A 13,627-nucleotide genomic window follows, 5' to 3' on the forward strand; every position below is an offset into this window, starting at 1 on the left:
ATAATTCTGAATTGTTTTTTCTTTACATAGAAGTCACCACTTATCAGACCCGGAAAAACTTATTTACGTTGATCTTGAAGACGACCATATCGTAATCAGCTGGAAAGCAGGCAAACGGGAGAGAGTTCCACAGGTGTGTGTGCAGTTCTAAGAAATAAGCTTCATGGAATCTAGTTTTAGGTTTAGGCACAGATAAAGAGTGGGGGGAAATTATTGATAGTGTTTTCAGCTAGACGAGTCTTTTTCATTAAAGTTTGGCGAGGAGTGACCATAGATTTTATCTTAGACGAATATACTTTCTATTTATTTGCCCCCACCCCCACCCCAACAAAGGCAGAGTTGAACATAAGGTTGAAAATCTAGCTTCTTAAAACAGGGACGCTAGACTGGGACAAAAAATTAAATTGCCTCAGTCTAGAATGCTTTTTCCTTTTATAATTAACAACAAAAAATGACTTATTGTATCAGAACAAATAATATATTTTGCTCCTAGCCAAAAAGCCAAGACATGTTCTACATTTTTGAATGGTATTTTCCCGTTTAATTTTCCCTTATTTTATATTCGGTTTCGATAAATATTTCAATAATAGCAAAACATTATTCAATGAATATTTAGGTGTTTGGTGTGCTAGTTTCATTAATGCAGACATTGTGGCGAAAATCAAATAAATAAAAAAAAAACTGATGAATTGATAAAAACAAAATAAATAAAACAAATAAAAAAGAAATTAATTCAGTTAGAGTGATCTCCCTTAGCTTGATGACAAACATCATGTCGTCGTCTGCCTCTAAAAGTATTGCTGTGATTGGAGCTGGTGCTATTGGTCTCACTGGTATTAAATGTTGCCTCGATGAAGGTTTCAGAGTTGTCTGTCTCGAGAAGAGTCGTTATGTCGGTGGTTTGTGGCGATATTCAGAAGACGAGAATGAAGTGGGACGATCTACTGTGATGCGTTCGACCATCACCAACACCAGCAAAGAAACAATGGCCTACAGTGATTTCCCACCTCCTAGTGATTTTCCTGTTTATATGCACAATACCGATGTCCTGAAATACTTCCAGCTTTATGCGAAAGAATTTGATTTATTGAAACACATTCGATTCTCCATTGAGGTAAATAAAAATATTCATATTATTTTTTATATTTAACAATTTAAGCCATATAAGTGCGCAAACTAAAATATACTGCAAAATGTATTTGGTAATTTTATACAATAACTCCCGTCTTCTATCGTGTGTTTTGTGTGTGTGCACGTGTGTGTGTGCATGTGTGTGTGTGTTCGCGTGCATGTGTGTGCAAGCGTTTGTGTGTGTGGGTGTATGTGGGTAGGGTGCGCGCACGCACGCCTGTGTTTCTGGGGGTTTTGGGTGCGTTTAAAATTATTCTGGCATCGAAAACCGTCCCAAATAAATATAAAATTATAATTATTAATTGCATAGATCGTATTACATTGTATTTAAACAAACAAACAACAACAAAAAAAAGATAGGTAGTTGGTAAAATTTTGACATTGTCAACGAAAAGTAAAAATGAGATTCAAGTTTAGTTGATTATGCAGAATAGACATCCAATAGAAACAATTTTTTCTTAAATTTCCCAGGAAAGGACAAGGTTTGAATGTTTTTTAAATTATTTTTTTCTTGTAGAGGAAGGAAAACTGCAAATAGAATACAAAGATCGATAAATTCTTTCTTTATCTTTTTTTATTATTTACTAGCGGGGCTACACGGCGTTTCCCGGGTGTTTGGTTTTGGGTAAATCAAAACAAAATAATAATAAAGAATCGTTGCCCGAGTGTTTGTGTCCGGGTGGGGGGTGGGTTAAAATAAAATAAAAAGTTTTGGTAGGTAAGTATGAAGGATCGAACCCGAACCCTTGAGGCGAAGTTGGAAATTAAAGTGGGGGAGAAAAGTGCGACATTAATATCACTGGGCGACCACGAAATAGTAACGGAAACATGTTTGAATTTATTTAAGTATTAAGAAGTGGCAGGTGCCCATATTTCCAGGGATCGCACCTGGAACGATGTCTTAAGCTTCGTTTCACTTTTATTATTATACGAAAAAGCCCAATCCACACGCGGCGATCGAAAAATGTTGAATATTTAACTTTTCAAACTCAGGCAAATTAAATAGACAGGCGACCCCCGTTGTTAATATGTAGATATTATCATTTAGACGTAATTTAAAAAGTTTTAAGAAGAAGTGAGTCGACCAATCGCTTCTCGGAAAAAAGCCTTTCTCGGACATACACAAAAAGCGAACATACATACACACACATTTCCGTTTTTATATATATAGACTAGTGAGGGGTACCCGGCGTTGCCCGAGTATTTGGAGGTGTGTGTGAAAACTCCGGTGGGGGCGGGGTTAAAAAAATGTTTTGGTAGGTAAGTATGAGGATCGAACCCAAACCGTTGAGGCAAAGGTGTAAATTAAAGTGTGAAAAAAAAGAGTGCGACGGTTTTTACCATTGGGCCACCACAAGATGCTAATGGAAACACATTTGAATTTATTTGATTACTTGGATTTTGCAGGTGCACGTTTTAATGACTTAATGAGGTCAAGTTTGACTGCGGGGTAGTATTTAATTTACTGCGGGAACACTTTTTTATTTTTATTTTCCCAAGATGTTATAGGTAAAAGACTAACCCACATGCGGCGAGCGACAAGTGTTGAATATTTATCTTCCCGAAGTCGAGCAAATTAAATAGACAGGCGAGCTTCGTTGTTAACTCTGAGATATTACGATTTATATGTGATATAAAAAGTTTTAAAAAGTTGTTAGGCGACCGACCGCTTCTCTGAAAAAAGCCGTTTGTAGACATACAGGAAAAGCGAACACATATACAAACATACATACATTTTCGCTTTTATATTTATAGATTATTATTTTATTCATCTTTATAGGACTGTTAGCACTTGAATTTAATGTTAGTTGTAGGGTTTCCGTGCCTTTTTTGTGCATATGTGGAGGAAATATAGCAAATAGACATCACACATTTAGTCGTGCCTAATTTACTCGTAAATAAAAGTTTATATCAGCGCCAAATATCGTAAAAATTTATTGCGATATAAAAAATATATATAAACAATAAAGCGGATTTAGTCACAACTTTCACCCGAAAGTTTACTTTTGGCAAATATCGGATAGTAGTCTGAGTTTGCAACTCTTGTTTCTCGCTCACTATGCATGTTGTATAGAGCCCTCCCAGCTCTTCATCGATGGTCAGGATTAGACCAAAATGTAATTTGTTATGTAAGAATTATGTTTTGGAAAAAATATAAATTGGATAGGAATTTTCACGAGAATAAACTTACGTTTATATTTTGTGAATTGTAGCTAAGAGAAATAGATAAACATTAAGTTAGATCTGACAGCTGATGAGTAAAGGATACGCGTTTTTTTTTTTTTTTTTTTTTCTTTTTTTTTTTGGAGTATGACGTAACAGTCAGTTGCCAGGATGCTTTATTCAGTTAGTATCCGAAATTCGAGACGGAGGAGAAGTGCTAGAAACGAGCACAAGCAGATAAGTATGAAATATATATATATATATATATATATATATATATATATATATATATATATATATATATATATATATATAGAGAGAGAGAGAGAGAGAGAGAGAGAGAGAGAGAGAGAAAACGTTTGCAAAACTCCGAGGGACTGGGGCATTCAACTGAACGGGATCAAAGGAATAAAATGTCTATATTTGTAACAGATGATGATGTGTTTGTCTGCCTCTGGGGGATGATTCTTTGTTGCAGCCCGTCTGGAGGATTCAAGAAATGAGCCATCAGACAGGAAAGGTTAGTCCCCAAAATGAATTTTTTGTGAACTGTCTTTGTATATACGCATAGCACTCAACAACATAACAGACTTCCATTTACAACCTGTACAGTACGATATAACAGACATTCAGCTAGGCCACGTACACAATTCAAACAAGTACATATCGCAAACACAAATAAGTCACAAATACACATATATAAACATGTAAGATTTCAAACAGTAAACTATATACGCTTTTTTTGGGATTATACGCACATTCCCCTCTTTGGTATAGGACAATACAACAAACCCTTTCTGGTACCTTAACCTTTCCGGACCACAATATAACATGCAGGGTTAAATATTAATTGGCAAAGATGAAAAGAGATTCCAGAATTACAGAATATTCGTCTTATTTGGAATCTTCGGACTACTGTTCTCATCTTCAGTGCTATTTTCACAACATTTCAGTCGATGCATCCTCCGAACTTCTTCAGGTGTATCTTGTCGAACTAAGGAATCTTTCTGTTGAACTCAGGAATCTTTCTGTTGAACTAAGGAATCTTTCTGTTGAACTAAGGAATCTTTCTGTTGAACTAAGGAATCATTCTGTCGAACTAAGGAATCTTTCTGTTGAACTAAGGAATCTTTCTGTTGAACTCAGGAATCTTTCTGTTGAACTCAGGAATCTTTCTGTTGAACTAAGGAATCTTTCTGTTGAACTCAGGAATCTTTCTGTTGAACTAAGGAATCTTTCTGTTGAACTAAGGAATCATTCTGTTGAACTAAGGAATCTTTCTGTTGAACTAAGGAATCTTTCTGTTGAACTAAGGAATCTTTCTGTCGGACTAAGGAATCTTTCTGTTTAACTCAGGAATTTAAAGGAATCCTTATTCAATACATTTTTTAAAATTAAATTGTGTTTATTAAATAAAGGTTTCTGTTAAATACCTTAATCCATGGAGATAGCAAGCTCTCGTTTCTTCAGACATGACTGGATAAAAGTTCGAAGTAATTCGCAGTTGTATTTTTTAAGTGTCGTCCGCAATGAGGATTGAACGTTCAACCTTCAGAATTACTATTGAATTTTATTAATATAAGTACTTTATCCTTGCACACTTTATAGTATGAAGTTTAGGCGCCTTAAACCTACTTATCTATGTATATATATAAAAGTGAACGTGTCTGTGTGTGTGTGTCTGTGTGTGTGTACATTTTCCAACGCAATACCTTTGTCAATTTTCAGTTTACAAACGCGAAATTTGATATACAGGGTACTGAGATTCGGGAAAACATTTGTAATCCGTTTTCGGCCAGAAATTTAGCTGTTAAGGGGTCAATGTTATACGATTTGACCCTTGAGAACTCTACCAACCTCCTCCCCCAATTTTGGGTCTAAACACTTGAAATTTTAGATATAGGTTCCTTGGATATGGATCTAACTTAATAACTTGATTTGAGCCCAAAATAATAAATGTTAAGGAGTTATAATAGGGGTCAAAGTAAAAAAAAATGACCTCTTATTTTTTTTTGCTCAACATACACCTCCAAACACCCGGGCAACGTCGGGCTGAAATGCTAGTCATTATATATTATTATTTATTACTATGCACACATACACACGCTATCTCACACACACACCTGCACACACACGTACGCACACACACACACACACACACACACACACACACACACACACACACACACACACACACACACACACACGCATATATAATTTGTAAACAATTCAAATATCACAAGTATCTTTAAGTCACATCCATATCATTTTATATGATATATGATATGAAATAAAATTATATGAATATTATTTAAATATACTTGTAGTATTTGAATTGTTTACAAATGATTATGCTCTGAAAGTGCAATATATTTTTATTAAATTTAAATAGGTGTGCCAATTAAAAAAACATCTTTATTGTATACTAGCTTGGGTGCTCGGCGTTGCTCGGGTCGGGTGTTTGGAGGTGTGTGTTGATCAAAAAAAAAAAAAAAAGAAAAGAAAAAAAGAAAGAAAGAAAAAAAGAAGTAGTAGTAGGCGGGCAGGCTCGAATTTGTACCGTGAAATAGGAAAAGAATGTGAAAAAAAAAACATGACGTCTTTGCCCGTTGCATCCATCGCCAAACCAAAAGTGACGAAGGTTTAAATTAAGGCTAGTCAATCGAAAAGAAGGAATGACTTTCAAAAATATCGACGACCCCTCCCTGTAGAAAAATGCCCAGTTGAGGGCGAAGGAATGGGTGTTTTTGGCCAATTTTCGATATTTGTCGTCTGAAGGGTCGAGCTTTAAAACGATACCAATTTTCTGAAAATCCGCCGCCCGTGTCTAAAGTTTTAGGCAGACATACAAACATACATACATACATTTAAACAGACAGGTGAGATCTATATTATAGATTAATGAGGGGTACCCGGCGTTGCCCAGGTGTTTTTTTTTGCGTTTGTGGTCGAGCGGGGTGGGGGTGTTAATGAAAACCTAAGAATAAGCGAAGTAAAAAAAAACCCCCAGAAAAACGAATGTTAAAAACCCCTGCTTAGGGATGGGGGGGTATCCGGCGTTGCACAAGTGTTTGTAGGTGTGTGTGGTTGTTAATGGAAACGTAAGAATAAGCGAAGTAAAAAAAGAAAACAGAAAAACGTACCCGGGGCGGTGTGTGTGTGTGGGGGGGGGTAATCAAAACATTGAAAAAAAAAAACACAAACAAACTAGCGTAAGGCAAACGAACGATGTTAAATGTAAATATCGGAAAAATAAAAACAAAAAAATAAAACAGAAAAACGAACTTTAAAAAAAAAACATGTGAAAAATGGCTTAAATAAGCCTGTTTCAATATCAAAATTTAAAAAATCGGTGGGTACCCGTGTGTTTTTGTGTGTGTGTGGTCGGTCGGGGAGTGTTAATGAAAACCTAAGAATAAGCGAAGTAAAAAAAGAAAACATAAAAACGAAGCGGAGGGTACCCGGGAGGGGGGGGGGTTAATCAAAACATCGAAAAAACACACAAAAAAACTAACGTAAGGCAAACGAACGATGTTAAATGTAAAAATCGAAAAAACAAAAAAGAAAACAGAAAAACGAACGTTAAAACAACAAAAAAAGACATGTGGAAAATGGCTTAAATAAGCCTGTTTCGATATCAAAATTTAAAAAATCGGTGCGTACCCGGGTGTTTTTGGGTGTGTGTGGTCGTTCGGGGGGTGTTAATGAAAACCTAAGAATAAGCGAAGTAAAAAAACAAAAAACAAAAAAAAAAAAAACAGAAAAACGAACGTTACGTGAAAAATGGCTTAAATAACCCTGCTTCAATATTATATTTAAATTTAAAAACTCGAAAAAAAAATCTCACACCACGATTCGAACCCAAAACGTTCAGATAATGAACCAACGCGCTAATCAACTGAGCTAACATGACGTACATGAAATTTAGTCAGTTCTTCAACTATTTAAACTAAATCAGGTCATGACGTCATCTGACGCATGCGTAGAACCGGTCATCGTCATGAGAGGACGGTTTTTGTTGACCCCCTCCTGTAGAAATTGTCGATTTCGGGGTGAAAAAATTAACGTTTTTGGCCAATTTTTCGGGCGAAGGATGGAGCTTCAATATGATACCGAGTTTGTGAATTTTTGTTCTGTCTGCCGAAAGTTTTAGCGGACACACATACATACATGCATACATACATACATACATACATTTTCGCTTTTATATATATAGATTATATTGGACCCAAGTAATAGTTTAAAAAGTGAAAAAAAATGACTCATGAGCCACCACTGAAAATCGAAACAAAAACGTTTAGCTTATGATTTACTTTTTCTTTTGACGTTAATGACTGCACTACGAAAACATGTTTACTGCATAGCTAAAAATTCAAACATCAACCAATAGATATTATGTCACGCATGCATATTCGTAATACCGTCGTTCGACCTTCACCTGGCAAATTTCATTTTTTTTTATTTGCACACATTTGCACCGATATGAAGTTTTGCATAAGTTCAAATATCTATATATGAAGTTTCATATCTATAGATCAAAAACTGAGGGAGAAGTTTGGTAGGTAAATTTTGTCAACAAATATATATACATATAGATAAATATATACAGAAAGAGGTTTGTATTTACTATAAAATTTTGACGCAAATATTACACAAGTATAAATCATATAGAATATCTGTATGAATATAATTACATGTAATAGTTAATTAAAGATGATCATTCCATAATAAAACCGAAAAACTAAAAGGGAATTAATTAAAATTAATGTTTAAAAGAATATGCAAATTAGCTTTTGCAGATGAATGCAATTCCAGGAACCATATAAAACATAGTTGTATTTTCTTTTTAAATAAATAGAAAAAATGAGTTTGTAATATGAATATGAATATGCGAAAAACAAAAAAATCTAGGTCGGTATATATACAGTACTAGAAGACCCATGACCCGTTGGGTCAAATAAATATTTAATGTAGATGTTAATAATAGGGCCAATAAAACTTAGGACAATAATATGCAGAGAAAGTATCGTTCTTAAAAAACAATCTTATTAGATACAGAATATGTAAAACCCTCCCAAATCCCTGTTAAAAATGGGTGTCGATAAAAATAACGTTATTATATCAGCATGGCGCGTATTCTACGCAACTACCGATTTCGTCTGTTTTTGTTGACACCCATAAAATTTTGTAACCTTTTCTCAAATTTACTTCAATGTTTAGACGATACTGTTGGTATCGATGAGTGTTCAGAAACCATGCACGACGTCCAATAAAAAATATCTACATGTCTATTTATGTATATAAATGTTTTGCTCACCGTGGTAATCTTTTCCACAAATGAGCTTTAACTGTTTACGCAAAACTGTCGGCATAGATGGATGTTCCTAAAACATGCTCAGTGTCTAATAAAAAATATATGGATATGTATATTTATACTGTAAAAGCATCTTCAAAATTATTTATTTGGATTTAGACTGCAGCGCACAAGCACCTTCAAAATTGTCAAATCGGACCTGTACTGCACAAGCACCTTCAAAATTGTCAAGTCAGACCTATACTGCACAAGCACCTTCAAAATTGTCAAATCGGATCTATACTGTACAAGCACCTTAAAAATTGTCAAATCGGACCTATACTACACAAGCACCTTAAAAATTGTCAAATCGAACATGTACTGCACTAGCACCTTCAAAATTGTCAAACCGAACCTATACTGTACAAGCATCTCCAAAATTGTCAAATCGAACGTATACTGCACAAGCACCTTCAAAATTGTCAAACCGGATCTGTATTGCACAAGCACGTTCAAAATTGTCAAATCGGACCTATATTGCACAAGCATCTTCAAAATTGTCAAATCGGACCTATACTGCACAAGCATCTTCAAAATTGTCAAATCAAACGTATACTGCACAAGCACCTTCAAAATTGTCAAATCGAACGTATACTGCACAAGCACCTTCAAAAATGTCAAATCGGACCTATACTGCACCAGCATGTTCAAAATTTTCAAATCAAATGTATACTGCACAAGCACCTTCAAAATTGTCAAATCGGACCTATACTGCACAAGCACGTTCAAAATTTTCAAATCAAATGTATACTGCACAAGCACCTTCAAAATTGTCAAATCGGACCTATACTGCACAAGCACGTTCAAAATTTTCAAATCAAATGTATACTGCACAAGCACCTTCAAAATTGTCAAATCGGACCTATACTGCACAAGCACGTTCAAAATTTTCAAATCAAATGTATACTGCACAAGCACCTTCAAAATTGTCAAATCGGACCTATTCTGTGTTTATTTGTTTACGCTGTTATGGGTTTATGTTCGTGTATGCATGCACAACCGGAAGTAGTAAACCAGGTGGTGGGTTATAACACCTGTTACAAGTTATCTGAGTTTTATAAGTATATACATAGACAAGTACCTTTTTCTAATTTATATATGAAAGAACTCAATACTTTTATGAAATTTTCTGTTGTGCTAAATGTTTTTTTTATCTGGGTGCTATAGTGAAGAAGCACATTATTTGTTAGATGTAAGCTATACTACTTGAATATTTAACGTGATTTACAGTTTTAATAACTTATGTACGTCACAGGTAAGATATACTTTGTTTTTTCATGTTTGTTACATGAAAAATGCTTGTCCCCTTTTTCATGTAAGTAAAAATAAAGAGAATTAGTAAATGAAAATAAAATGAGAGAAAACGGGAATCGAACCCTGGAGATAAGTTTTAAAGAACAATAGGTTTTAAATGGAATGTCCAGTAAATTGTTGATTCTGATGAAATAAATAATAAATAAACTATTCATTGTTAGAAAGAATGTGGATAATAAAATATGGGTTAAATGAATTAGATATGTAGGTTGAATTCCTTTGTGAAAACAACAAAGGAAAAATGGGAAACCAGAATGTTCGGAAACGTGCAGATCGTGCATGCTGATGGCCCGTGAATTGTGGTCACGTTGGCCGGACATGCATGGATTTCTCAATATAGAAAGTGAGAGTTAGTTAGTTAGTGAGAAGTCAGAAGAAGGGAGGCGGAGAGTCAGAGTCAGTCTAGAGTCTGACCAGGGAAGAGAAGGTTCAGTTCGAACCTTGGACTCTGGAAGCGAGATGGTTTTAAACAGAAAAAGATGTAAAGAAAGAAACTTTGAATTCCTGAATGCAAAGCCATTGACCGGTCAATTGGAAGAAATAAATGATCTTCATGTTTTTCATAACTGCCGTCGTCTGTGTACATCATTACAACGAGAAAAGGTATTGTCAATTTATGTATAAGAACCATTTGAAAATCATCATCTAAAAAAATATATGTTTAGAAAGTATATGTGTCATACTATTTATGTTATATAAACACTCCTGTTCATACAGAACTGTCAAAGCATAAATGTCAACCTCTCAGTCTATCTATCTAGATAGCAAACAACCTCTCAAAGCGCATTTATCTGTACACACACTCTCTCTCTTTATATATATACGTGATAATGTCCACATCTCTTCTCTAACAATATGTTAATATCTCCATCTATATCTTCTTACACACATGAACATCTCTTCTTACCTCCATGAACACTCCTAAGACTCTACCACTAAGACTTGCACAAAGAACGATACAAATACAATTAGAACTTTCATCATTGTAATAATAACACTACATAACACTATACTGCACAAGTACCTTATTTCTTAGGTAGGATACTGTGCAAGTATCTTATTTCTAATATAAAGATGAAACTACTCGATGATTTTCCATAAGTTTTTCATATGAGTACTATACTGTCAAATTCCCTAGTACTTGGATAGAATTCCTTGTACACATAAATACATTACCAAAGTAAGTGAACATTGTATGCGATTTTTGGAATATGACATCTATAGACATATACAAACATACACATTATATATAATTCATAATGATCAGTTAATTAGTTTTGGACTTTATCCAAGACACAAAAAAATATAATCATATACACATAATAAAAATTAATAATGATCGGTTAATTAGTTTAGGAGTGAACCCAATGCACAGAAATATATAATCATATACACATCATTAAAATTAATAATGATCGGTTAATTAATTTAGGAGGGAATCAAATGCATACAAATATACAGACATATACACATAATTAAAATTCATAATGATCGGTTAAATAGTTTAGGAATGAATTCAACACAAAATTCCATCACTGGATCTATCTACGTGATTATTGGAATGTAACAAATAAGCCGATATATAATATATCCTATATATTTGGAATATGACATTTTCGTTATATACAGCAAAAACATTTTTCCGTATTTTTTATATATATATATATAAGTGTTGTTTTATAATTATTACGTAACATTTTAAAGTCCAGAATAGCGGAATGTAAAAAAAAAAAAAAGAAAGAAATGATGGATCTCGAACCTGGAACACTGGTGTGAGTAATCGACGATGCTACACACTGCACCAAACAGAAAATAGCTTTAATACACTTGTAAATTTACCAAATAAATAAATCTCTGTTACAAATCGTGCGCATGCGCAAACGACGCCATTGTTGTTATACTCATCAAGTTGTCATTTCTTTCAAGTTTGAACCCCTTTTTTGAACCCCTTAGCAATTGTTTTAGCCGATTATGTAATCTTTTGAGCTATTGCACATCATCTAACGATCATCTGTCTAGGAGGAGATACAATTTGAAAAACAGAGACAGACAGACACACACACACACATAGTGAGTTTTATATATTAGATTTGCATAAAAAGTATATATATTATTCTATTAATATATATATATACTAGCATCGATGCCCAGCGTTGCTCGGGGGTTTGGAGGTGTGTGTGTGTGTGTGTGTAAACCCATAACAGCGTAAACAAATAAATTTTTTTATATTTGTCGTCTGAAGGGTCGAGTTTCAAAATGATACTGATCTTGTGAAAATCCGTCGCCTCTGTCGAAAATTTTAGGCAAACATGCAATTATACATACATAGATTTATATATTGGTAGCTCAAATTTTCGACCCAAACCGATTGAAAAGCTTGCCCTATCTTTGAATACCCTTTATGTAAAATTTCAAATGTTTAGACCAGAAATTGTCTCAGTAATTTGGTAGAGACCGCAGAGGTCAATTTTTTTTTTTTAACTTTGACCCCTATTATGACCCTTTAACATTTATATAGATTTCGAGTCTGTAGATTGAAAATTGACAGAGTTATTTTGTAGGGAAATGTACACAGACAGACACACACAGAAAGACAGACAGACAGACACTTTAACTTTTATAGATTTTCGACCCAAACCGATTAAAAAGCTAGCTCTATCTGAAAACCCTTTATGTAATTTGGTAGAGGCCACAGAGGTCAAATTTTAAAAAACTTTGACATCTATTATGACCCCTTGACATTTATTGTTTTGGGCTCAAATCAAGTTATTTAGTTAGATCCATGTCCAGGAAACCTAGATCTAAAATTTCAAATGTTTAGACCCAACATTGACAGAGGAGTTTGGTAGAGTTCTCAAAGGTCAAATCGTTAACAGCCAAATTTCTGGCCGAAAACGGATTACAAATGTTTTCCCCGAATCTCAATACCCTGTATATCAAATTTCGAGTCTGTACACTTAAAATTGACAGAGTTATTGTGTAGGGAAATGTACACAGACAGACAGACAGACAGACAGACAGACAGACACACAGACAGCCAGACAATTTCACTTTTATATATATACTAGCATTTCAACCTGCCGTTGCCCGGGTGTTTGGATGTGTATGTTGAGCTAAAAAAGAAGTGGTAGTAGGAAGGCAGGCTTGAACCTGTACCACGAAGAAGGAAACAAAATGAGGAAAAAAACCTGACGTCTTTGCTGTTACGACCACCGCCAAACTGGAAGTGGCTTATGTTTAAATTAAGGCTAGACAATCGAAAGGAGAGGATGACTTTCAAAACTATCGGCAAAAAAGCGCACCCCTTGTAGAAAAGTGTCCAATTGAAGATGAAGATATTAATGTTTTTAGCCAATTTTTTGATATTTGTCATCTGAAAGATCGAACTTCAAAACGATACTGATCTTGGTAAAATCCATCGCTTCTGTCGAATGTTTTAGGCAGACATGCAAACATACATACATACATACATACATACATACATACATACATTTATACATTGGTAACTAAAAATTTTCGACCCAAACCGATTAAAAAGCTTGCACTATCTCTGAATACCCTTTATGTAAAATTTCAAATGTTTAGACCAGATATTGTCTGAGTAATTTAGTAGAGACCCCAGAGGTCAACTTGTTTTGAACTTTGACCCTTATTATTACCTCTTAA

The 13,627-nt window shown here is 34.4% G+C and overlaps 1 protein-coding gene across 2 annotated transcripts in view; it reads left to right on the plus strand.

Moving 5' to 3' along the window:
• The first annotated feature begins 729 nt into the window (after nt 1–729).
• Nucleotides 730–13,627, plus strand: part of LOC145285852 (flavin-containing monooxygenase 5-like) — a 31,610-nt gene continuing 18,712 nt past the window's right edge. Inside the window, exon 1 of one of the 2 annotated variants that reach the window (XM_080134293.1) lies at nt 730–1,114. In XM_080134293.1, coding sequence (XP_079990419.1) covers nt 761–1,114 — 354 coding nt within the window. In that variant the 5' untranslated portion in view covers nt 730–760. The remainder of the gene's footprint in view (nt 1,115–13,627) is intronic. The other variant, XM_080134292.1, reaches the window with a different exon arrangement.

Source organism: Euprymna scolopes, chromosome 10 (genome assembly GCF_053919585.1).
Source record: "Euprymna scolopes isolate OS-2025 chromosome 10, ASM5391958v1, whole genome shotgun sequence".
Taxonomy (NCBI): Eukaryota; Metazoa; Mollusca; class Cephalopoda; order Sepiida; family Sepiolidae; genus Euprymna; species Euprymna scolopes.